At 41.2% G+C, this 27690-nt stretch overlaps 1 protein-coding gene across 8 annotated transcripts in view; it reads left to right on the top strand.

Annotated features, from left to right (window-relative positions):
• LOC107994408 (uncharacterized) overlaps positions 1-27690 on the top strand; it is a 169073-nt gene that overhangs the window by 133254 nt on the left and 8129 nt on the right. For 7 of the 8 annotated variants that reach the window (XM_062074857.1, XM_062074859.1, XM_062074853.1 and 4 more), the window contains 3 exons: positions 4251-4540; positions 17441-17789; positions 23247-23559. In XM_062074857.1, the coding sequence (XP_061930841.1) occupies positions 4251-4540; positions 17441-17789; positions 23247-23559 (952 nt within the window). The remainder of the gene's footprint in view (positions 1-4250; positions 4541-17440; positions 17790-23246; positions 23560-27690) is intronic. The other variant, XM_062074858.1, reaches the window with a different exon arrangement.

Below are 27690 nucleotides of genomic sequence, written 5' to 3' on the forward strand. Positions count from 1 at the left end.
GAGGGGAGGGGGAACGTCGGGTTGTTTACGAACGTCGAGCAACGTCAGAAAAGTGGATTAAAAAAGTTTCGAGAAGTAAAGAAGAAGAGAGATACGAACGAACAGATCGCTTTTTAACTCGGAGGGAGCAAGAGACTGTCTAAACAAGGAGAAATATTTACTAACTATTAATAACGAATATATTTACTCCGTAACGCGAGAAGTTGGAAAAAGTTATATTTGTCATAGGGAAATTCAAAAAATTCCAGGAGCATGAATATTTCTCATCGATGAGAAACTACCGGTTTTAAAAAGAACAAGCTCGAACCAATTTACGCTTCTTTACGGTGGTCGTCGAACGTCTGCAACGAAACGTCTTCCCGGTTAATTTCTCTTCTCGGTAAAATTTCTCTCTCGTTCTTTCGTTGTACAGCGTGTAAGGTCGGAAGATAAATTAAAAAGTTTACTTTGCTCTCGCGTGGAACGGCGAAGAAGACATTTACCCTGGTGCTGGTTTTCGAGGGTGGGGAAAAAGAACGTGTTTATCCAACGAGCCGAGCACGGATGAATATACGCGAAGGGTGTCGATGCTTCGAGTCCTCCCCCTCCCCATTTGCATAACCGTTCCGGTTTTCCCCCGTGTGCGCGCGCACGGTTTATACGAGGACAGGTGTCAGATGGCCTGCTTTCTCGCATTTTTTTTGCGAGGGAACGAGCACGAGCCGCCTCGATGAAAAGAGATCGAGACCCGATGAAAAGCAATTGCGTTGCAATGCAACGATAAATTCTCGAGTAACCTTCGTGCCATCCCTCTCGACTCGAAAAGCTGTCTCCAATCTGTTTTTCCTTTCAATCGTCGGCAAAGAGGAGAGAATTATGATTCTGAAAAATTGCATTGTGGGTGGAGCAACGTGCGCAACCACGTCGGAAGATGAATAACGTTCCTCTGTTCCGTGACGCGGCTCTTGGGAAATTATCAATTCTCCGACATGTTCTTTCCCCCCAAAAGCAAAAAAAGAACTCGAGAGCAATGAAACTCTCGAGGATGTTCTTCCGCGAACAACATATCCACCGTCTTTGAAGACTGGGTTTTTCACGCGTGGCCCCATTGCGAAAAGGGCCACGGCACTCGATATTCAAAGCACGGCGAGAGCAACCGGGCCGCGAGCAAACGCGGCAACAAGAGCGGGGTAACAATGAGCGGCGGCCGTCGAGAGGGGTTGTGAATCACGGCTGCATAAAGTCGCGGCGGAGGAAAAGTCGAGAAAATGGCGGAACAATATGCCGGGGCTAAGAATGGGGCGGATTTTTCTCTCCCCCGTCCCTTTTCGCGAACCTTGTTCACGAAGGCTGCTGGTCGGTTTTCGTGGCCCGTGGCGAAGAATTAAAGAGGACGACGACGACGCTGCACTTCGAATTTTCTCTGTCTCTCCCTCCACTTTACTCTCTCTCTCTCTGTCTATTCGCCCCTCGAATCTTCCTTTCAACTTCTTTCTTTCGGATTTCGTTTCTCCCTCCCATTCCTCCCTCGTCCGGATTGCATTGCGGATCGCGTACCGCTTCTCAGTTCTTTTCAATCTCGAGGTCGCGGAGGTCTCCTCTTCCTCTTCAACTGTCCCCCTCGCGATTCCTTCTGCTTCCCTTTCCCCCCTTTGAAAACTTCTCGAAGAGTTCTTTTTCGCGAGAGTTTGCGCCGATTCATAATCTTTCCTCCCGCAGAGGAAAAACTTAGCCACGACGAAGAAACGCTTTGACGTTTAACGTGAAAAACTTGGCTACAATTTCACAAGGCACGATCAAATTCTTTAGCTCCCTCCATCTCTTTCGGCTCCTCCTTTCCTCCGATTCAATTTCTCCGATTACAGATCCCTAAACAAAGTCTTTTTCGAGTTCTATTCCCCCTCGACTCTCGCCTATCTCGATTCTTGCTTCTAATTTTCACTCTCGCCACCGCATTTTTCTCTCTCCAAATCTTCACTTTAAAGATTGTTTCCAAACGTTTTCGAAGGAAAATTCCACGTGAAAAACGCCTTCTGCGGAGAGACGTTTAACCATTTTCGAGCTCATCGTCGCGCGTCGAGAAAGTGTTTTCGCTCTTCTCCCCCTTTCTTTACCCGTCACCTTCTCTCCACTCCTTGCGAGATCGAAGCAAGAGGTGCTTCGAAAATTGGGCAGGAATCTCGATGGAGCTCGCCACAAAGAACGGCAACCGATCGATAGATCGAAGAGATACGCCGAGTCGACGACGAGGAGTCATCCGGTTATTCAGCAGCTTCGAGTGCATCGAGCGGAAAGGAAACACGAGTCCCGGGTGCTCGAAAGAGGCCGCACCGCGCTTCACGGCTTGTTCTACTCCCTCTCGATTGCCGTGCAATTTCATTTTCGCCGCTTCACCCCCCATTTCGAGCGGTTTTGCTCCCTCGCTCGATACGATCGAACAAAATTTGCAAAGAAGAAAATTTCGATTCAGCTCGGAGAAATTAAATTCCACGTGAGGAATATACTTAAATTAGCGTGTCATTTTTCTTTTTTTTTTTCTTTTCAACGTCGAGAAATCGAGATTACGTAAATTCGATGATATAGAACGAATGGGAAAAGCTGGGCTTGAAATAATTCTTGGAATTTTTTTTTTTTCGTTTAGATGCCATTTTGAATATTAAGTGATATTGTTCTCGATAAATTGCTGAAAATCTAGCAATCTAGCATTGGATGACGTTAACGAATATCAAAATTTCGGCCGAGATCAGGTGCACGGTTTGTGATAACGATGACTGACAGCTGTCGGAATATTTGGAGCTATCAATAGCTGCAAGTGATAGCACGTATGATTGGTCAGACACGCTCTCGATCTACTGAATACTCGTCGAACGAATCATAAATTCGAATCAAGCAAATTAAAAGTAAAGGTATTTTATTAATCAACTAATTTATCATCGATGAGTAAAAATATATTTGTTCGTCCTTCTTTTTACGTTCGTTTTCTTTTTTTTTAATTTTAATACTCTATTTACATTTTAATATACGCGTCGCGTAATTATGAGATTTATTTGATCATTAAACAGATCATTACTCCGGAGCAGTAACGTAGCGTTGGATATTTTAATTAACTTACAAAACACAGAGCACTTTATTTTAATTCCATATATATCGCGTAATTAAAAACGAAGCCTTGTTTGCCAAATAATTGTTCATGAACTCATACACTCGAACTATCTTATTTATAGCGATCCATTACTGATTCCTCGTCCATATCGGTTCACGATCGTTCGTGAATGGAACATTATACTTTTTTTTTTTTTAAATTAGCAGAAACGCTCAGCTGTACTCGCTTCTCGTAAAAATTCTTACGTTTTTCCCTCCCTCCCCTGTGTAATTTTGGAGGAAATCCAAATACTCGTTTCAAATTTTCCTCTGACGAGAAACATCGGTAGCTTTCGCATAACTGTTGCATACGCGTGTTCTCTCGAAATAATGGGCGGATGTATAACGTTACACATGCACGAATATCCATAAACAATGCGGACAAGACTGAAATCGATCGATTGCTCAAGTTTTTTTCGCGTACGTATCCAATTCATCGCGTTATTGAATCGACAAGGAAAAAATATACTACTTTTCGAGAAGATACACTCATTTTAAAAATTCGACGTTGGTCTGTTGACTTTTAATTACTCCGGCTCCCGCTTGAAAAACTGGAACGGTATCCCCTACTCGAGGCCATATTTTCGGCTTCTTTGCTGACATTTCGCAAACACTGCAGTTGCCGGCAGTGTATTGGTAGCAGTGTGTCAAGCAGCCACTGATGAAGGAAACTGCAATGCTTGCGAAACGTTGGCACGAAAACTGCAACGTTTCCTTAACACAACCGAATAAGTCTTCTAAAAAGGAATATATATATATATATATGTATGTATGTATGTATGTGTACATATATGTATGTGTACATATATATATATGTATGTATATATGTATGTATATATCGAGGGGACAACTATAGGGACACCGATTTCGCCGATTACCCCTCGTGGCCAAGTGACCGTTTACAACACGGCTGTTTAATCCCCCATTCGAATCCGCGTTTCCACGTCCGTGAGTAAATGAGAATGATTTCGGGTCACAAACAGAGGGTAAATCGAATGAGCAAATGATTCGAGGCCAATCCCTGTGTTTCGAATGGGGAGCAACGAGCTCTCGGCCTGAACGAATTCAGGCTGTTCGTAATTGACAGAGGCGAATTTATCCCCTCCGTTCCACCGTTGCTTGTGTTCCAGATTGGAGTGCGTGGTGAACGCCCTTTGCCGTGGGCTGAGTCACGCGTCGACCAGCCTGGCACGGTTGGTCCTCGACATGAATCTGTCCGGCGAGCAAGTGTCCAGGGTCTGCGATGCTCTTCGTGACTGCGTTCAAGTGCAGGCGCTTCACTTGCCCCATTTGGGATGCGGATGCGAGGGACTTGCCTCGGTCGCGGAACTCCTCAAGGAGAGGCCTTTGCTCGCGCTCAATTTGGCCGGAAGTTGGGGCGCCAAGAACGAGGATCCATCCAGCTCTGGAATCAGTATGGGTAAAACCTTGCCGTTTTATTTTATTTCTCTTCTCTTTTTATTTATTTATTTTTTCCTTCGTTCCTTTTTTTCTTTCCCATTTCCAACTATTATTGCACAGTTGAACACTGTAGATCGCAAAATTACAAAAATAGCGGGAATGCTTACACGGTCGGAGTTCCAGTCTCTTTTAATTTCCGACATTCGACGGTTCAGTTTGCACAAGCTTCGGCAAACTGAAAGGATCGACAAAACTCGGAATAATTAAAAAAAAAAAAAAAAAATAGAAATCGACGAAATTCATTCGCGATATTAACACGGTTGAGCATTTAATAATAAGTGTCCGTAAAAAAAAAGAAAAACATCTCCATAGATTCTCGTATTATCGATCTCTACTTATCCTGCAAGAAGGTTGATCAAGGGAAGCTTAGAAAGTTGACGAAGTATGGATCTTCCGTCACTCGATCAACGAGCATGAGCATAACAAACTTCTGGGACTTAAGATGAGCCGAATTAACGATCACGCGGGTTAAATGTTTCCCATCCCATCGTTGTTTAATCGATTCGACCACGTTGGGAAAAAAAAGAAGGGCGAGGGAGTGTTGGATGCTATTTTAAATTTTGATACGCGCCACTTCGCGTTAAACGCGATCCACTATCGGCCGCCATTAAGGTCAATCTGCATGATAGTGCGCCGACACGCTGCATCGAGATTTATTGCGATCCGAATGCACTTAGATGAAACCTAACGCGACGCGGTTGTCGAGCTAGAAACGCCTAAACGCCAAATACGTGAAATGGATCGATGGATTTGAGGTGATTCGAGGACAGGGTTAATCTTTGTCAAAATTAATCGATTTCCTAATTTTACAATTATTGAATGCGAATGCTCTTGGCCAGATTCGATGAATTGAATTGAGGATTCTTATAATATAATATTTGCAAATATATCGATAATTTTAAATTGCTCGTTTATCTGGAAAAGATTTCGTATCTTTCGTTTCTTCTAATATATCGAAGATATCCAGAATTTTTCTAACTTTCACTAAATATCATATCATATAAGATCAAAATATTAAATTTCTTCGTTTGTGTTCAATTTGCATTAAAGATCCCCAGTTTAAAGCTAATGACAAAGATACTACGTACCATTGATCTAAAATGGGAACTCGAATATTAGCTTAACAAGAGTTGTCGACAAGAGGCGAGCAACATCGACGAAGATCGAAATAAAGTGTTGAGTACGATAACATTGCCGGGCAAAGTGCCATTCTATCGAGATTGATTCGTTCCAGAATTTTTGACCTCGTTTTCTAAAAAAAGCTTATCGAGACAATAATGAAAGCGCCAGAAAATCCGCCAGGAAACGTGAACGCGTACCAGAAACGAGTTAATTGCGAGTGTGCGCCCATTAACTGCCCATGGAATTAGAAAGTTGGAATTAGGACTGTGGTGAAATTATTCTTCCTTATTATTATCAATTCCTCCACCTTCTTGTTTTTATCAATTCCTCCTCCTCCTTATTTTTATCAATTCCTCCTCCTCCTTATTTTTATCAATTCCTCCTCCTCCTCTTTATAAAAATAAAAATAAGTTTTCCATCGAATTTGAAAAAAAACCTCACAACCTTTTGTACAAACTCCACAAGTACCATTTTGCACGCGTGACATCAACTTCTAATGCTTTTATTCTCTTTTCATAAACTGAGAAAGAGAGAGAGAGAGAGTGAGAGGGGAGAGGAAGGGGGGAGAGAGGGAGAAAGGGAGAGAGAGAGGAGAGAGAGAGAGGGAGACGGAGAGCGAGAGAGAGAGAGGGAGAGAGGGGAGAGGAAGTCAGGAGAGGAGGGGGACAACGGAAGAGGGGGAGAGAGGAAGAGAGGGAGAGAGGGAGAGAGGCAGAGAGAGAAAAAGAGGGAGAGGAAGAGGGGGAGAGAGAACGGAAGAGGGGGAGAGAGGAAGAGAGGGAGAAAGGGAGAGAGGCAGAGAGAGAGAAAGAGGGAGAGGAAGAGAGAGAGAGAGAGAGAGAGAGAGAGAGAGAGAGAGAGAGAGCGAGGAGGGAGAGGGAGAGAGAGAGTTTAATTTTATCAATTCCTCCACTCCTTACAAAAAAAAAGTAAGTTTTCCATCGATCTTAAAAGAAAATCTCGCAATTCTTTTGTACAAACTTCACAAGCGCCATTTTGCTCGCGTGAGATCAATTTCCGACGTGTTTATTCTCTTTTCATAAAGCAAGAGAGAGAGAGAGAGAGAGAGAGAGAGAGAGAGAGAGAGAGAGAGAGAGAGAGAGAGAGAGAGAGAGGAAGAGAGGAAGAAAGGGAGAAAGACAGAGAGAGAGAGAAAGAGGGAGAGGGAGAGAGAGAGCGAGGAGGGAGAGGGAGAGAGGGAGAGAGAGAGTTTAATTTTATCAATTCCTCCACTCCTTACAAAAAAAAAGTAAGTTTTCCATCGATCTTAAAAGAAAATCTCGCAATTCTTTTGTACAAACTTCACAAGCGCCATTTTGCTCGCGTGAGATCAATTTCCAACGCGTTTATCTTCTTTTCATAAACCGAGAAAGAGAGAGAAAGATAGGGAGAGGGAGAGAGGAAGAGAGAGAGAGAGAGAGAAAGAGAGCAAGCTTATTTTCATCAATTCCTCCCCTTCCTTATTTTTATCAATTCCTCCTTATTTTTATCAATTCCTCCTCTTCCTTATTTTTATCAATTCCTCTTCCTCCTTATTTTTATCAATTCCTCCTCTTCCTTATTTTTATCAATTCCTCCTCCTCCTTATTTTTATCAATTCCTCTTCCTCCTTATTTTTATCAATTCCTCCTCTTCCTTATTTTTATCAATTCCTCTTCCTCCTTATTTTTATCAATTCCTCCTCTTCCTTATTTTTATCAATTCCTCCTCCTCCTTATTTTTATCAATTCCTCCTCCTCCTTATTTTTATCAATTCCTCCTCTTCCTTATTTTTATCAATTCCTCCTCTTCCTTATTTTTATCAATTCCTCCTCCTCCTTATTTTTATCAATTCCTCTTCCTCCTTATTTTTATCAATTCCTCCTCTTCCTTATTTTTATCAATTCCTCCTCCTCCTTATTTTTATCAATTCCTCCTCTTCCTTATTTTTATCAATTCCTCCTCCTCCTTATTTTTATCAATTCCTCCTCTTCCTTATTTTTATCAATTCCTCCTCCTCCTTATTTTTATCAATTCCTCCTCCTCCTTATTTTTATCAATTCCTCTTCCTCCTTATTTTTATCAATTCCTCCTCTTCCTTATTTTTATCAATTTCTCCCCCTTCTTATTTTTATCAATTCCTCCTCTTCCTTATTTTTATCAATTCCTCCTCCTCCTTATTTTTATCAATTCCTCCTCTTCCTTATTTTTATCAATTCCTCCTCCTCCTTATTTTTATCAATTCCTCCTCTTCCTTATTTTTATCAATTCCTCCTCCTCCTTATTTTTATCAATTCCTCCTCTTCCTTATTTTTATCAATTCCTCCTCCTCCTTATTTTTATCAATTCCTCCTCCTCCTTATTTTTATCAATTCCTCTTCCTCCTTATTTTTATCAATTCCTCCTCTTCCTTATTTTTATCAATTCCTCCTCCTCCTTATTTTTATCAATTCCTCCTCTTCCTTATTTTTATCAATTCCTCCTCCTCCTTATTTTTATCAATTCCTCCTCCTCCTTATTTTTATCAATTCCTCCTCTTCCTTATTTTTATCAATTCCTCCTCTTCCTTATTTTTATCAATTCCTCCTCCTCCTTATTTTTATCAATTCCTCCTCCTCCTTATTTTTATCAATTCCTTCTCCTCTTCATAAAAATAAAAATAAAAAAGTTTTCCATCAAACTTGAGAACAAAACCTCGCAACCCTTTTGTACAAATTTCACAAGCGCCATTTTGCACATAGTACACGCGTGAGACTTCAACTTCTGACGCGTCTATTCTCTTCTAATAAACCGAGAAAGTAGGAGAGAGAGAGGTGGGAGAGACAGAACAGAGACAGAGAGAGACAAATAGATAGGCAGAGAAACAGAGACAGGGAGAAAGAGAGAGAGAGAGAGAAATAAAAAGTGGGGGGAGAGAGAGAGAGAGAGAGAGAGAGAGAGAGAGAGAGAGAGAGAGAGAGAGAGAGAGAGAGAGAGAGAGAGAGAGAGAGAGAGAGAGAGAGAGAGAGAGAGAGAGAGAGAGAGGAGAGAGAGAGAGAGCGAGCGAGCTTTTCTTACATCGATTTATCTCAGATTACTAGCGCTACTACGACGGCTGTTCTAATTTGCGTTGGAATTAGTTTTGTCCTTCTCCAAATTCTTCTCAAGCTGTGGAAGATCAGTTTTTCTTGTTCCATTGGATTCTTCTGCAAGCACAACGCTAGGAATGATATAAAAATTCGATTAAAATGAGCATTCTCGAAAATGAAAAGAGGATAGAGAGGGGAAAAATATTGGACAAAAATCGAACAATCGAAGATGGTATCAAAATTGGCCAAATACATTGCGGTGAAATTTTTTATATAAGTAAACGATTCGATTGGGCTAGAATAAATTTTCCAACAGAGAGAGAAAAAGAGAGAGAAATTGATCCCTCAACGAATTCGTCTCGAGTCCTTCCCCTTCGACACAGATATTCTCTATCTCAGTGTTTGCACAACCAGGAGGAGAAAGAAAGAAAGGAAAAAAAAAAGAAAAATCAGCGACAGTTTGCACGAGGCTTGAATCGGGGTGGCCCGCTTCCCTAGGAATGATAACAACCCTTCGTTCTTCTCTCGAGGAAGATGAACAGCGGCTCCTCCTCGCTCGGTTTATACGCGGAGCACCGTGCAAACGACACTTTCCAAGTGAATTTCCGCTCCCAAATAACGTATTAATCATCTGCCCCTTTGTTACGTCCTGTCCAAACCTTCTCCCTTAACAGCCCCTTAACGTCTTCCTCCAACCCTCGCCCCTCCCGATATCCCTCCATTCTCTCTCTCTCTCTCTCTCTCTCTCTCTCTCTCTCTCTCTCTCTCTCTCTCTCTGTCTTTCTCATACACATGCATGAATAGCCTCGACGAGACCATTTTGGGAATACCTTTAGAGTCGTATCCCGTATCGGAATAGTTGCTCGTGCTTCGAAGATCCGCAAGGATAGATACATAGATTTCACTTTGCATTATTGAATTGTTCTCTGAATCGTGTCATCGTTGCTCGTGAAGATATGTAGGTGTACGTAGGATAATCTTCGGCGATGAGAATCAGCGTTGATAAGACTGGAAAGATAAGGAAGATTTCACGTACTCGATCTCGTAAATTCATCTGCGGATGAGATATCGAATATCTGTGAAAAATCTACGCTGCATACATTCTCCCGCGATTCCTCCCTCCTCCGTAATTCCTCGAGACGCGTATAATCCCGCGATAAACGCATAGAGCAAACATTTGGCTTGGAAGCAACCGTGCTCTCTGGTTTCACACTCCGCATCTCTCGAACGATTCTCGCCACCTATCTCGTGTCTCGTTGCCCAGACAAACGCTCGTCTCGCGGTTAATGTTATCGTCACGACCGGTATCGACAAACACCCGACCGTGTACACGGTCTGCTCCTGGTGTGTTACTCCTTCGCAGCTACGGTAATTACAAACAACCGAGGGCAACCCTCTCGTCGCCAGATAGACGACGACTTCGTCTCGATGACGAAGAAACGAGATCTCGAGGAAATTATCGATCGATCTTGAACAGTGCAGTTGTGTTTCCTCCTTCGTTGCGAATCGTAGTATAGTATATATAGTATAGTTCGTATTGTAGAATTTCGACGAAAAGGGTAAAAAAGGTTTCGAAGGAAGGAATCTTTTTTCATTCGAAGACACTCCAAGTCTTTCGATCATTCCCCCATTTTCTTTAAACGGATAACAGGAAGATCGAGTTTACTTCTGACTGATCTGAAAGCAGTCCCTCAAGATCCCCGTTCCCTCCTCTCCACCGTCGTTTCAGCATCGAGGTCGAATCGAAGGCAATCTTTTTCCCGAGGCGGCGACGCCGTGTCTATAACCAACCCCATAGACAAATCAAATCTTTCGCTCGGCGGCTCCTCCAGAGGATTCATCGATTTATCCTTTTCTTCCTTCCCCATTTTCCCCTTCTTTTTTCGATAGCTGCGGAACAATGCGCGGAACCGGATGCGAAAGGGAAAATACGCGTGACGCCGAGAAACGATACCGGAACGGTTCACCGAAGAGAAAATAATATTCGTTTTGCTCGCGCCCCGGTTTTGCTATCCAAAAGGAATCTGTGCATATCATTTCCAGCTGAACGATCGCTCGTGTACTCAAAATATATATATATGTGTGTGTATAAAAAAAAAAATAATCGAAACTCGTGAGAGAAAATCTTATTTTCACGCGGTGGAAAAATTGGAAACGATGGACGCAAATTGCGATGCAATTTCAATACGACGACCAGCTTTCGAATCCATTCTCGTAAAAGCCAATCGATCCCCCATAATCAGATACACGGTACCCACCAGAAATCTTGGTAAATGATATTGCATAATTCTATCCCGCGGTTCAGAGACAATTATGATAATCCAATCTCCGTTACATAAACCATCTCGCGTGTTCACAATCCATTCATTTTCCAATTCTCTCTCTATCTATTTATCCGTCTATTTCTCTTTCCCTTCGGATGAACAATTTCAGCTTGCAATTCTGAAACATCCCGATATCAACCGTTTTTATCAGCCGTTCTCACAGCGATTCCAGACACGATTAACCCCGAGCTCCCTTCGAGAATTCCCTTCCGATTCAAAATTGCACTTGTGTGTATATATCCGCACAAGTATCAACGTCTTCCTTCTTTTCCAGGCCTTTCCTCTTCGAGCGAGAGGAGCGAATCGCCGGCGGGCACGTTCGCCAATCTCTCTTTCTCTCTCCCTCTCTCCCTCCCTCTCTCTCTCTCTCTCTTGAATCTCAATAAAGGCTGGTCTCGAGCCGAGCACGCTTATTTGCCTCCGTTACGGGATTCTAATCAATCCGCTTCTGTCCGGTTCCCTAACTCGATGCTCTAACACCCGATAACAGGCAACGAGAAAGATGAACGGTACGTGAGCTGCAAAATATTCAAGAATGATTTGTGTCTGAAAAAATAACTACTTGTCGACGAATCCAAAGATCGATGAATTTCGAAATTTCTCCTTCCCCTTTTGCCCGGATAAAATTGTCAATGGTTAATCCAATAAGATCGAAAGCAAAAGTTCAACCGAGACCCTGCGACAACTTCCAGATTTCTACTCGTATTTTTCTACTCGTACGTTAGAGAGGATCGATTCGAAGATAGAATCCTTTATTCGGGAAGATTTTTCGTCCCGTAACGTGATTAGAAAAGTCTGGTCGATCGATCTGATCGGAAAATAGATCCTTGCAAAACTCCGGTCGTACGTAGGGATAGTGGCCATTGGTTTCCTTCAATGGGAAGGATATGAAACGTAATTGGCTCGAGCAGGAACGAAATCGATTCGAAGAAATTGAATCTTTTCGTCGATAATTATAGAGAAATGATAATTTCTTCACGAAAGGACGAGCGGCGAGAAAGTTATAAATTGCGGGAAAAAATATTTCGCCTTCGTTTCCCCGAAAGATGGCCCGGTCTAAATTTTCCTTCCTTCTTCTTTTTTATTTTTTTTTAACGAATTACGTAATTATCCTCCGGGTCGCGGCGACCTATTCTCTCCACTTCTTTAATGAAATCCAAGAGGGAAAGAATGAAACTCGGATGGGAGAAGAAGATGCGCTCCGCCCGTTTATTATTCTCTTTGCCGTTCCGCTTGTTCAGCGCGGCACGAGCGCGCGAATGAATTTAGATGCAACGGGAACCCGTAATGTTCTTTGATAATTTGGGTCAAGCTCCAGTTTCCCTCCCCTGGCTGGAACGGAGGCCCTTAATACGCGCGTGTGCCTCCATTATCCGTCTTAAGTGGTTATTTAGTGAAATAGTGGCGACACCGGGCGGAAAGCGCACTGCTACTCCACTTGGAAATCGAATCTCCCCTCGGATCTCCTCCCCTCCGCCACCTGGTCCATCCAACATCGCTTTCTGCGACTTTCTCAACCGAAAAGTTGAAAACTGTGTTCTGCAGATCGCAATGGATTCCCAACTTTCGATTGTCCAGCGAGAAATTCGAGTCTATCTCTCGAGCGGAGAGAAAGAGAGGAGGAGGAGGTGGAGGCAGAGGAGAGTAGATTTACGATCCTTCGAATATATTAAACGTGAAACGAAACTCGAAAAGTTAATAAAGCACCACCGTTATCGGGAAAACGTGACCTCTTCCAACGTAACGAATTCGCTGCGGATCGATCCTGGCTGGGCTACCAGCTATACTATAAACAGTTGCTAACTCGAAGAACTTGGGGCTCCTCGGTCGGAACTGTTAACACTCGACATCGTCGAAGAACAACAGCGAACCGTTACTGCATCCCTCGCGTTAACGGATAGGATAGTTGGGTGTTTGTTCTCGACCTCCGTCGTTATATTAAACGTTTCCGTTTCATTTGATCTGGAACGATACTGGAAACGACACGGCTTCTTTTTTTAACGAGACTTGTCCTCAAACTTATCGAACAGATCTGAAGTTATACTTTCATTTTTCAACTTGAAATAACACGAAAAGGACTCATTATCTATGTATTTTGTTCGTGACTAGGTTTTTCTTTCTTTCTTTCTTTCTTTTTCATCGACTTTTGCTTTTATTTCCTTCAGTGGCTAGATTCGATCTTTTAAAAGTGTAACGTATCGGATTACGGTTGTTACTTCTATCCTCTTTTATTCCGCTTTATCTGTGGAATACTCACTCGAGCGAAAGTGTTGTTACGTAACTTCTCTTTCGTATTCTCTTCTCAGAAAACCTGTCAACGATCCGTATTCCAGTTTCGATTTACTTTTCATCCTCGAGCATCTCAGATTCGTGTGCGGCGACCGATTCTCGCGCAATTTCAACGGGTTCTCTGCGTGTAATTAATCCATCCGACGAACACGCGACCGTATCCGCGTCTGCACGCGTCTCGAACGCGCGTAACCAGAGACGAAAAAAAAAAAAAAAGAAAAAAAGAAAACTCGAATAAAGACAGCCGAGAACGTTGTCGACGTGAAATCTAACCGAGCTCGTTTTTCCCCACGTTCGATTATTCAAAACGTTCCACGTTCCATTTTTCTTGGCGCATCGATAACGAAGCAAGGAGGAAAACTTTCTTTAATAATTTCCCTTTTCGTGGAATTTCTTTTTAAAAGTCGAGCTTAATAAAGGGAATATGAAACAATACGTACGAAACAAGAGATAATACAAAAAAAAAAAGAAGGAAATTAAGAAAAGAAAATAAGGGAACGAGGATCTGGAATAGAAATAGGAATCGGTTCCCTGAAATAATAAGTCTATCTAGGGGAACGAGTGGGGTTTAAACGAACTCCCGAGAAATGAGTATTCGAGCGGATTCGATCGTGCCTAGGAGATTCGAAGCGGAATTAAATCGGCTCTGAACGAGGGAGGAACGTTCGTATCCAATGTACCGTGGCCGATGGAAACGGCCATTACGATGCTTTGGAACGGGAAATGGTTTTTGCACGAGGAGGGAGGGAGGAGAGGGTTTGGCGTACGAGCCAGCGTAAATTCGTCGTCGTTGCTCTCGCGATAAAAACAGCGAGCTCGATACGAGCGCGGCGATTGTCGCCGTGTTAAAACGATTCGTCAAGAGGTAAAAAGGTGTCTTTCTGGCTAAACGAGTACTGCCATCCTGGAAAGTCTCGCAAAAAAGATGGTCGCCCCGATTTAGATTCCGGATCGTGGATCGTGGAAGAAAGGCGAGAAAGAAGCGGAATGTCTTGCTTGCGACACGTACGTACGTATGTACGTCGATAGTTTTGTCATGCGTGAACAAGAAGAATTCTCTTTGAAAGGGAACGAGAGAGTTAACTTGATCGATAACTGTTTCCGTATCTGAAATACGTTCTCTCGTTTGAAATTCTAAACATTTCTTTTTAACACGTTCACCGCGATGTCGAAAAGTCGAAATAAATCCCCTATGGAGATAGATTTTTGATAACCACACAATTGCAATTGTAGAACGAATGAAATATCAAAAATATATGGTGATACCGATGAAAAGCCCGAATGTCTGACAAATTTTTTATATTACCTCTTGCCATATTTCGATATCATCCAGTATGTGTTAAATAAAATTACGAAATACGAATTCTAGAAAAAGTAATTTTTCCCTCAGAAAATGGAAATAATAAGCTCGAGGATCAGACTCGCATTCCCTTCGAAGCACACGCATACTATTTGCCTAAGGCTTCGTTACGGGTTCATTTGACGTCTCGAAAATATACCAGTCCATTTAGCTTTCCTGAGAGCCGGTTCAAATGGTCGTACGAATGATCTAGCGCACAAGGTTCGCTCGCAAAGTGTTAAAAGAATAACGAATCCCATCGGCGTTTCGCGGTTGCTTATTGCCCGGGCTACTTACCATCCCTGTCGTTGCTAATTGTTCCACCGTGGGGCGATAGTAGAACGAGAGTAACGAGGATGACAATTGCGGCAATTCCTAGGTAGAAGTTTCCCTAGCGACGAGTCTCATTTCCTGGCTCGAAGCGGCGCTTTCCATTTCCCTTCGGCCCGCGCCAAACAGAACAGGCCCGGCTCTCATAAAGGGAAATATTGCCGCGATTTTCAGTTATTCTCGAGCCAATTAAATATCGGTTAATGGGCAAATTGGTAGATTTCTGTAAAATTCCCCCAATATAATTGTTAATTCGATTTGTAAAATATTTCTTAGATGAAGAATTAGATCAAAGTATCGAGATATCGCTTATCTTAGAGATCTGCTTTTCGAACAAGTGTTCAAAGAGGAATTTAGTAATTTCACGCACGGCTACGATTCCATCCCTTGGCGCTCGTCTTTGACGAGATTAAACGTAGAATCTTCCCTTTAGGAACGTATTTAGTCGCATCGAGATTCGGATCGAGACTTTCGAGATATAACCTGCACAATTCTGTAAAATTTTATCACTCGACACAGTAGCGGACTTTATAAATTTTTTTCGAGATGCGGGTTTTTCCTGCATAACTTGCTCGTAAATCGTTTTATATTTTTTCCAAGCACGAGCTGTTGCGTATCTCGATAAAGTTTCTCCACCATTCGTGATAATACGATCAGCGGGATGAGGTTGCCGTAAAACACACGTCCGACTGCTTATATAAACCGGAATATACTTTTATTACCGCGCTACTTGCTAACATACGTTCCGCGGCGGAGATCCACGGAAATGCACGAGAATGCGAGCGAGATGCAAGTATTGTTAATCTGAAAAATAGTACAAGGAAACGTTAGAATTAATTGTTTTCACCGACATTCCGTGTCGAGAAATTGAAACTTTTCTAAATTTAAAAAAGGAACGTTGCGTGCGCACACAAAGTCCGGCGAAATCGGTCGATGCCTCTTCCTAATAATTCATGTCACACTTGCATCGCGGTTTATTTAGCAGTGCATTGCACTCGTGTGACGCATCGTTCGTCATTGAAGCCATTATCTTACGAAACGTTGAAGCACGAGGCAGAGGAGGAGGAGGAGGAGAGCCCTTAATAAAGTTCCCTTCGTAACCACTTCCTGTCCGGATTCGAGTCTGTCGCTTACTTTACGAACCGGCAATACACTAGCCAACCAACGTTACCCTTCCCGCTTATACGCTTCGTTTATATTAATTCCACGGGGCCAGAAGCTTTACTGGCAGTAAACTCGGGCCAGAACTCGCTTAAACACCCGCCACCCAATGTGTCTCGTTTAATCCAGTCGTCGCGAGGGTTTATGCAGAGTCACGCAATCTTACGAGTTTTCTCGCGAGACTAATTTAAGTACAAATTACTTCAGCATCGCTTTGAAGGCTGAAATTTAAAGGTGGAAACGGTCGGATGTCCCGATTCCGGAGTATTGTAATATCACATGTCAAAGACACTTGAAACCACGCATTTATTAAAGTTGTCGTGCGGGCTATGAAAAATGTGTTGTATAATATGTAAAATATTATTTTTATGTTGAATGCGGCTGCATACTTTATGTCTCAACAATATTCGGAACAACATTCGTGAAATATCGAATTTTTTTTATATGAAAAACGTGAACGGAATATATTAAAATTTTTATTATGATCAAAATCTACTCGGGAAATAGAGGAAATTATAATGTCATTGAAGTTACTTTTTGATAGGGTTTAACATGGTGCAGAAATTGTGAAATCTTCCAAAAATTGCGCATTATGTTTTTCTATCTTTCTATCGAATCTGACATTTGGGTAGTGAGACGTGAGATCCGAGAACAAAAATAGTAGCTCAAATGATTTAAAAAATTATCTTTTTCTTTACATGATATCTCGGAACAAGAAATTGTATCGAAATAAATCAAAAAATGTTTCAAAGGATAGGATTTTTTTAATCGTTCCAATAATTCGTTGGAAGGATTAATTATCCTCGAAGTTACAACGACTTAAATTTTTCCTGATTTTAATGAAGTAAAGTAAACGATTAAAAGTTATCCTTCCTTTTTTTTTTTTTACCGGACAATATCTCAAGAATGGAAAGTCGTATCGGGATAAATGAAAGAGATGAAGTTTTAAAGTTTACAAGATTCCACAGTTTTAACGATTATTCGTCCATTAACCAAGGATTGCTATCTTCGGATTTTAATTTTTTCTAATTTTTAAACATTAAATTTTAAACATGAATACCTACATTCCTGGAAAAAAATACACTTTTACGAAAAATATGCAAGACTTGTTACTAAAAATTTCAATTCCCTTTAATCTCCCTTAATTCCAAAAATATTTATCCAAATCGTGTAAAATCCACTTCCACGAGAAATTTAAAACGATTAATTCGATCCATGCTGAAAAGATCCATACAATTTCATCGCAGGTTCGGGATCCGGATCCGGAAGCAGCGGATGCGCGTCCAGTACCCTTGGCACGCTACCCTTAAATCGGTGTTACTCGTCCCTGCCGAGGGGTGCATTGGCAGCCTACGGCAGCTTAACGAGGCCAGCCACCCTTCCGCGGCTTCCCCTCGGGCTTGGCCTTGGTCCCGCGCCCGCCACCGGGAACGGACCGCTGCCGCAAAACGACAGGGACAGAGACAGTAACGGAAGCAGCAAGAGGAACAGCGATAGCGTACTTTGTCATCGGTTGCCGCTTCTGCACCCGCTACCCACTTGCGACGTCAGCAGCCATCAAGGAACTGGCTTCCACGAGATCTTCAACGCCATCAGGTGAGGATTACGTATCTGACGTGATCTGTGACGAGATGGATCACGAGCTCACTTGATTCTGTACTGACTAACGCTGTAGGTTTCAGAATTAACGCTGTTATATATTTTAAAGTTATGTGATAATAATACGATGTATTTTATTTTATCGTGTATGAAATTGGTTTTTGAATCATTGCTGAGTGAATTAGATTTTAGAAAAAAAAGATGGAAATATTGGAAAAGTGATTAATGCAGATAAGGATCTAGTTTAAAAGGTGGCGTCACGTTTGATAGCCTCGAAAAGGATTATTATTTTGGGGTTATTGATACTTTTAAGCAAAAGGAAAATAAATTTTACAATTTTCATTTAGCCGAAAATTGGTGGAAATTGTTAGTTGAGTCCCAATCATCGGACAAGTTTGTAGGCCGTGATAGAAACCGCTGCAACGAGTTCTCTTGAAGAAAGTTTTCGAGATTGGTTCTCGAACATCCGGTAAATGAGTTATGGAAATTAAAGAGACGGTGGAGAGTGGCCATTGAAGAAATTATAAGAACTTCTTGGAAAGTTTCCGTGAAGGGGGCGCGCTACCTTTCAGGATGAACGATTGTTAGACGTAAAATTTGAAGTATGTCGAAAAATAGATTTCGTCAACATCGTTCTTGCAAAACGATCGTCCAGTCGGAAAAGTTCTTTTCCTCTGTTCTTCGATGAAAATTTTTTTTTTTTTTTTACTAAAAATTTCTTAAAAATTCCTCTCACTCTCAAAAGAATTGGGAACAATAGACAAGATAGAATAATCGACAAAGGATTGTCTCGTACTCCTCTGTGCTGTTGGTCGGAACTTTATGGAGTTTTATCGAGACCATGGAATTTCAAAATAAAATTCTGTCACCTGCCCACGGCATTCGTCGTGTCGGGCGTTAATTTCAAGTCTCACCTGCACCGTCAGCTGGATATCGTCCATTGTTCACGCACATGCGACCACGCAAAAATCCCTTTCAGCCTTTGCATTTCCATTACATGGCCCGCAATGGAATTCTTTCATCTACGTTTCGCATCATAATTCGAACAGACCAGCTGCGAGAGGAAATTTCATGGGAATTCCCGCAGTGTTACCGCGTCGAATAATCTCGCGGTCGCCAGTTTTCCTTGCGCAACGTTATAAACCGGATACCAAAGATTTTTCGAATATCGAGCGTGCTAGCAAAAACTGCGTCGTGTTACAGAGGACGAGAAATTTTTAAAAACCCACGTATTTTTTAATCTCCCAGTTTAATCTCGTTATAACGATATAATTTTTAGTATTTTTATCTCTGATTACGAGATATCGTATCAAATATCGTATGATACACGATAAAATTCAGATCCTGAATCCATCTGGATTCGTTGAATTTTTCTATTGTAATACGAGGATTAATATTTTCTCTGTATGAAGAAAGAGAAAAAGAAAAAAAATCTGAAATATCGATTTTCGAACGTGAATGAGATAATTTCAACAATATGGAATGATTATATATATATATATCTCATATAATTACATCATATAGTTTCACTTATAAATTTAATATTATAGAAGTAGTTTTCGTGTAATTCTCTAAATGACAGACGTTCTTCTCTATAAAAAAAGGATTCCTGCCAACAAGAACAATTGAACACTTAGAGCCCGTTCAGATTTCGCGGGTGTCATCGAGATTTGAACGCGGAATCGTAAAAAAGAGGAAGTAGGAAGCGAGGAAACGGGATAACAGAAATGTCGGTTGAGATGGTTGTAAAAAAAAAAGGGGATGACAGGCGTGTCCGTGTTTTTTCATTATTGGCCGCGGCCTGGACCATTTGTTCCGTGGCTTGGTTGATGAAAAGGCAGCCAGAAAAGAAAGCACTCCTCCTCACCCTTTATGAATCCGTTTACGAGCGCGCGAGCCTCGCCGCGATACGCGCCGCGTCGGAACACGCGGCGAAACGGAAGTCGACCGGGTGTGCCCTTAGGCTCATTGTTTCTCCATTTACGAACAAACTATCACGCGTCAACCCTGAAACGCGAGAAATAATTTAACACCCCTGCTTGCTTCCTTTGTTCTTTTCCTTTGTCAGCGTGGCTTTTTTCTTTTCTTTTTTTTTTATTTTTAAGATTATAACAGCGTGGAATTTTGTTTTGTTGTCTCCACTCTCCCTGAAAATTTATCCGAGGTCTTTGTTCGTAATTTTTTTTAAAAATTGTTCAAACGTAATTAACGCCAATTTGTCGATATCGATTATTGTTAGAATTTTGGGTTGGCGAGGATCGAGGAAAAATTCCATCGTTTTTAATCTCGTTAAAAATGAATTTTTAACATTTCGTCGAAGACGAAAATTGATAAGTATTTCAATTATTTTTTTTTTTCTTCTTTCAAAATTACTCGAATATAAATTTCATGCCAATAATATTATAACGCCATAGTATTTATCGGCGTTAATACACGGTTCGATGATTTCCAATCGTGTATAAAGGTGGGCGATGGAATTTAACGAAAATGTATATATTTTTCAAAAGGCAAACGAGTCGCTGCAGAAGCACGGAGAAATAATCTCGGAAATATTTTTCTCGGCGAGGTCCAATTTACTCGCGTCTGACGGTCCGCTCTGTGTTTTTAATTAAAAATATCGTCAACCCATTCATACGCGCGTCTAGCAAACGTCCTTTCGCGTGTACCTCCCGCATTTCCGATTCGCTATAACTCGAGCGTGGCGAGCTCAAAGAGTTACTCGAAGAATTCTGCGGCTGCGAGTGAGACGACCGATACCGTGACGAAAAAAATAACACAAAGTAACTTAAAACACGAAATAATAATTCTTCTTTCTTTTAGATTTAGATTAAAAAAAAAGAAAAAAAAAATCTTCTATTCCAATTTTTCGAAACGTTCGAACGCGTTATATATTCGTTACGAAGCCCGATCGAAATTTAAATTCGTAGCGAAGTTCGATTCGTTTCCATGGATTCGATGGAAGAGGAGGAAACGGAAATGTATCGCGCGGCACGGTTAACGTCGTTAACGGCATCGGTCGTATTGGATGTACGCGAGCCCGAAGAACTTCGGACAATCTTCTTTGAACGGAATTGAAAGGAAACTGCGAGAGGACAGCAAGTTTCCGAGTTGGCGTGCAATTAACTTGTTTACGAGTTACAATGGGCTACGTGTGTCCATCGATTCCTGCTTTCCCGCCTCTCCCTTCCTTACCCCACACAAATCTCCTTCCTCCGAGGAATTCTCCTCTCTTCTCTTGTCTTACAACTCCAGACTGCCTCCAGTTTTCATTTCGGATTATTCGTAGCTTCGTTTGGATAAGATTACCCCGTAATTTGAATAAATTTCATTTACCAAGCGTTCCAATTTCGACTGGCGACCCAGAGTCGTTTAAAAATCTTCTCTCCCGTCCAGTGTTCCCTCGGATTTATCCGAGTGTTTTCGCGTCCGCGGCTACGCGTATCGAACACGCCGCGGTGCTCGAAAAAAGAGATCAATTGGCGCGAGAAGGAATAAAAGAAAAAAGAAGAAAAGAAAAAAAAAAATACGTCGTGAAAGTGATCCATTGGCCGACACGGGTGGCCGTTTATTTTCACCAAGTACGAGGTTTTCCTCGGTTAAGAATTATACACGATTGAAACGAAGAGGAGAGAACCGATACGCGCGCGCGCTTTGATTTAAAGTATCAGTTTTATTGGCCGAATAGCTTATCCTGGCGGTGAATGGTCTGAATAAAATGTTTATTCTCGGAGAAAGATTCAAAGCACGGCCGGCACGTACCGTTTCGCGAGCTATATTTTTTTTCCCCGCGATAGATACGTCCAACCCACTCGGATTTACTTCTCGGGCGCCATTAAAGGCGCGCCATTAGCTGCAACCCTCGTCGCTGCCATATTGTACCGCGTTAATAGCCCGAGTAAATATCCTCTGAAAAGTGGATACCGTTAAATAGACTCGCAATTCTGATCTTACGATCGTACGATCCAACTTCTTCGATCGTATCTGTTAAAACGCGGATATACGCGGATTCCTTGTCCTTTATAGATGAAAATTTCGACGGACGATGAAAAAAGGTATGTCTTTTGACACTTTTGACAACAGCACTCGAGATTTTATATAGCAAAAATTTGTGATTTTTGGTTTATCTGGCTTTAAATTTTGTAATTTGAAATATCGATTTCTATTAGCTGCGATTTCCAATATTTGCAATCATACTATGTCCTTTCCAATCCTTGCAATTTTCAATACTCTACCACCGATGCTTGATCCAATATTCTACTTTTAATATCTGCGATTCCCATTACTTGCTATTTTCAATATTTGTGATTTCCAATATTCTATTTTTTAATACAATGTTATTTCGAGTACTCCAAGTCTAAAATTGTACTGTAGAATTTTTTGTAGAACGATCCCTTTCCATTTGGATTTATCGATTCTCGTGCTTTCAACGACTCAATTTTATCGATATACATTTACAATATGATGAAACGTATCGGTTAATTAAGCAAATATCGCGTAAAGGATTGCAAACACGTGTTAATGGGTGATCTGATTTATCGAGGGACTGTTCAATTTACAAGCGACCCGCCGAATAATCAACTCCCCGGAATCGATCTCGTTAAACAGAGACGAGGCCGCCGTTATTTCACTATCCGTACCCGTAATTACATTTACCTCAGATCTCCATTTTTGTAACAATCTTAATTTCCTTGTTCGCTTCTTCTTTCTCTTTTTTTTTTCTTTTTTTTCCTCGCCCCTTCATCTGTCGGGAACGAGATTTAATTAAAAGTCTATCTGCGTTCAATTAATAAAGATACTGGCTATCCTCGCCACCTTACAACCGGTATAATCATCGATCTTGCGTAATTACTGGACTTGTCAGTTGCTTTGATTAAATCCTTCCGTCTCTTTACTCTCCGGTCTACTCTCTTCTCTACCTTCAACCAGATAAATCTGCTCAACTTTCGTTCGAGTTATGCTAAATTATTAATTATTATTTCTTTTTTTTTTTTAACGATTTTTCGATTATATCGTCATTATTCGTGGAATATTACATCGTCAGGTTAAATGAAATCGCGAATTAGAGATCGAATTCAGTTATAACGATAGAACGCGTAACGAAAACTCTTGTCAATCCCTCCCGTATTATTATTGCCCCACTTTTCTTATGCTAATTTTCTATTTCTTCTGGTATCGAGGAGACTTCAAGATTCTTCCAATTACCGATACCATTATTAATACTCGAGTGGATCCTCGTTAGGACTTGAATACAATTGTGTCACTGAATACGGTGAAGAGTCTCTTTTCTTTCACTCCGCCCCTTTTCAACACAATTTCTCATCGCAACTAGATTCCTTCGTTGCGTTTCTTTACTTTTTTTTTTTTAATTTCATTCGCTTTCTTCTTCCTACCTGACAAAATTATCAAATTATACATCAATGAGCTAATATGAGGATGATTTCCCCAATGCTCCAGGGAGCCGAACTGCAAGCTGAGGTCCCTGAACGTGTCCAAGTGTTTACTGGGCGGATTGGACGCGGGCTGCTTGGGAGAGACCATCAGAAGGGCGCGCAATTTGGACGCTCTGAGGGCGGCCGGGGCATCCAGACCGGCGGATGTGATGCCATTAGTACTGGCACTGACAGAGGCACCGTGTCTTCAACTTCTGGATCTAGCAAGTCCAAGACTCGCCCTCGACGACCACCCTTCCAGATTACTGTGTCACGCTCTCGCCAGAAATACTAGCCTTAAGCTGCTCAGCCTGGAGGGATGGACCTTTAGAATAGAGGTGAGTGCTTAATTTCTATTATTATTGATATTCGATATTGTTGTTCGATTGATTGTAATGATTATAATCATTATCACAAATAATCAGCGATACACAAAAAGAGGAGGACGACGTTTCATATGTACATTCATTGACAAAAATTGACGAGAATTATTGACAAATTTCTTTATACTCCTTACTTTCTTTCTTTTTTACTTTCTTGATCTTTACATGAACATAAAAAAAAAATTATAATTTATTCGCCTCTTCAGGAAAAAAGAAATAAATCCGCAAATTGGTCTCTTCATTTTTATCAATGTTAGTATTAAGTCTATTTATAGACATAAAAATTTCGACTAATAAATTTTTATTTTTTTCAACGTAGCTTATTTAACTTTGATGGTCAGATGAGTGAATCCTATGTGACGAAGCGTATTGATATCATGTAACAATTTTTACAACGATAATTTTATCTAAAAACAGAAGGAACTGATTTATATTTCTCGAGCAATGAACGCTATGCAAAGTCGTAAAAGTCCAAGAGAGAAAAAATAAAGGGTTGGGCGTCGAGCAAGAATCGTTGGAGCTTCCCCGTTTCCCGGTGGCTTGCAATTCCGAAAGTGCTCCCTGGTAATATTCCTCTCAGCAGCTGTATGGAAGCTATGCGACACAAAGTTGCATAACAATTCCCACGAAACAGAAAGAGAGAGAGAGAGAGAGAACAGAATCCAAACTAGTTGTCTCGATAACAATGTCTGAAAAGTTGGTATAAGCTCGAAGCGTGCGCGACATTGGTGAAACCTTCTTCAATTTGAAATACCAGCCACGAACACGCCGCCAAACATTCTTTTATTCTGCCGATCACCGATTTGATAACGAAGAAACGCCGAAAAATCGCTTACCATTTTAAACTGGAAGGTAGGAAATTCGATTTCATGCGTCGATCAAACTTTATATTGGAACGAACGTTTCCCGTAAACGAGAACCGATTTTCCAAGTAAATCGAATCGGTATAATTTCAACGGTTTATTCCTTTTCGTTCGTGAAAATCTGTTAATAAAAAGGTATAGGCGACTAAAGGTGAATTCGAGATCGTGAAATTTTCACCTTGATGAGAATATTCGCTCTGCGAATATTGAAGTCTTGGGAACTGGCGAGATTCCTCTTCTGAATACGAAATTTTTAACATTTTCGTTTTTATCGCCACGAATGTTATCAAATTTCACGAAATTTTCTCAAAAAACTCGGTCTTTCTTTTTCCACGCGTTATTTTATTTTGCTTTCGAAGAAACAAATTAAAAATGATCAAATAATCGATGCAACGTTCAACGAATATTCGTACATATGCTTCTTCGGTTACATTTTCGAGGTTTCAGAACAGAATTACGAACACGGTCCAGGACCCATAAAAAGAAACCGACGAAGAAATCCAAGAGTAACTTGGTGGCTCGTAAAAAGAATCAATCGAAAAACTTGCGGTTTCCGCAGCCGTGGGATCGAACTCACCGGCATTTGCGCCAGTATCTCCATGCTCTTCTTCTCCTTTTGGAATTTTTAACAACACCGCAAGATAAATCGGGGAGGGCTTCTGGAAATTCCATCGAGTTTTCTGCCTCGTTCCAATTGTGCACCTGCCCTGTACAAAGGATCGAAAGCGGAAACGGGCAGGAGAAGCATCGCGTGTTCCGCAAACAGGAAATTCACCCCATTTTCACGCCCGAATTTTCGTCGAAATCCAGACCACCGTCGAACGAAACGATTTCCCTCGCAAACCAGCGGAAACGCGGACGAAATTGAACGTTCCACGAACGATTACACGGGCCGGCTCTCCCTAAACGCGCCGCCTAATCAGATTTATGACGCCGAGATTTCGAAACGAGCGGCTACCCGGGCGACAGGTGTCCCTGATGCGCATTATTTTCACACCGCGCTTTGATTAACGTCACGGCCCACTGGGGACGCGACGCAATTCTACCTCGATTACTGCAATTTCATTGCCCATTGCCCCCTTCTTCTCCGCCTCTGAATCGTTCGACAACGAGTGCCACATCGATGAAACACCTTTGAAAGGTTTGACTAACGAGGGCTGCTTCAGAACTGATTTTCATCCTATTTTGATGAAATTTGGCACATTGATGGCGATATATATATATAAGTAATTGTAGCTGAAATTTTAATCGTAAACTTTATAACTCTAATTATGATCTGTGTATAATATTAATTATAATTTCTAATTTTTGATTATCTATAAATAAAATTTTGACTCATTGTATATATAAATCAATATGCGAAATTTTTATTGAAATCAGAGGCACACTTCTGAAACAGTCCTCATAAAAATCCAGTCAAAGGCAACAAGTATCTTCAATTATTCCTTTCACGATGTTTTCACGAAAAACGAACGTCGATCGTTTGTTTAAAACGGAGCCAATGACAAAGGTAATTAAAGTCGATCGTCAATTAGGAAACGAAACTAACCTCTCTGCTCGTTCCGGTTCCTAGTTCACGAAACACTTGATCCACGTAGTCGCACCTAATCAGTGGTATCGGTCGCGTATATATCTTTCGAGCACACGATATAAATATATCTTCCTAGCCTCTTCCATTGAACCTCTTAACCTTCTTCCCTTTCTCTATCTCTCCGTAAGCCATTGTTGGCGACGAGCCATTGTCTCCAGTGAAGTACGAGTCGTGGCCACGAATGGGTGGAAAGGCGGTCGAAAAGCGACAAAGGAGAAAGAGAACACGACCGCGGTATAATCCCACCAGCTGCACTTTTGGATTAAGCTAAAAGTGGGTAATTAATTATCCGTGACGCGGAGCAACACCATGCCGACACCGTGGAAAACGGAGGAGATAAAGAACGAGAGTGACTTTGAGATTTTGTTACGAGATCGGTCGGTAATTGCTAAAGGAGTCAACGCAGAAACTTCGGTCTCAAAACTGCTTTATCGACGTGGAGAATCATCACCACGCATTATATCAACGTTTTATCTTGCCTATAGGAATATAGGAATGTCGTCGATTTACAGCAGATCCTGTTTACCTTTGCTTCGACTCCCAACTTTGTTAATTAATGCGAACGTACAGGAACGTGGAAATAGCTTACAAGCTCATCGTAGATAGTTGTGGGCGCACCATGTTTCCCTAATTAGCGAGCAGTTACCGTATCAAGCCACTTCGGTCGTCAGTAACGTCTTCATGAATAATACAGGATGACCTATTTTATCGCATTTCCCTCAAACATGATCTCGTTGTTTCTGCCGAGAGAGATATTTAAGTAGAAACCCGGTTCGAACGTGATACATCCACTTTCACGTTAGTTTTAAAGATAAAAAAACATTGATCTGACAAACATTATATTTTATATGCGTTTCATTTTTAATGAAGATTCAAAAACGTATATTTTATCACCGTAATAGAGAATAATATTTGTTTTTCGAAAAGCCAAACTGTTAACTGATCAAACTTAAATCGAATCCATTAATTTTCACAATATTAACTTTTCCACTTTAACTTGATCCTTAACGTTTTGGTTCTGGTTGAAAATAAAGTTGGCGCGTTGACTTCTAGAAAAAAGAATTAATATACCGTAAAAATTCCCTTTGTAGAAATTATTCGATCGGCGTCTACCAAGGCTCGCTCCTTTTCTACTGACTGAACATTAAAGCTTGTTTCCACTGCCGATTCGCGAACCAACGAGTTCTTTTGTTCCTTTTCTCCATCGCCTTCTCGTATAAAACGCCATTCCACTTGTCGCAAACGTACCAGAAGTCGGAGTAATAAAACCAGAAGAACGAAGAGAAAGAAAACAATCGTCTCGTATCCTCTTTCTCGCTGGGAAGGAGAATCGAAGCGGGCAAATGAGAAGAAGAAAAATAGGATATTTCAAATGCCGTATGATCAGTCGTAAAATAATACCGCCGGAAGTACGTCTACGTGTCACGGCATGGTACTCGTAAAATAAGTACATTTCGAAAGAAAAGGAAAAATTATTTCTTTAGCTTATCCTTATTTCCTGTTTTTTCACTCACAGTATGATTTGAGTTTTATTCTTTATCGTTTCACCATGATGAAATTGTGTATCTAACGTAAAATAGAGCCGGCACGAATAGAAAGAAAACGAAATGAAAGTAAATGAAAATTTCTTCC

This window comes from Apis cerana, linkage group LG5 (genome assembly GCF_029169275.1).
Source record: "Apis cerana isolate GH-2021 linkage group LG5, AcerK_1.0, whole genome shotgun sequence".
NCBI classification, from domain to species: Eukaryota; Metazoa; Arthropoda; class Insecta; order Hymenoptera; family Apidae; genus Apis; species Apis cerana.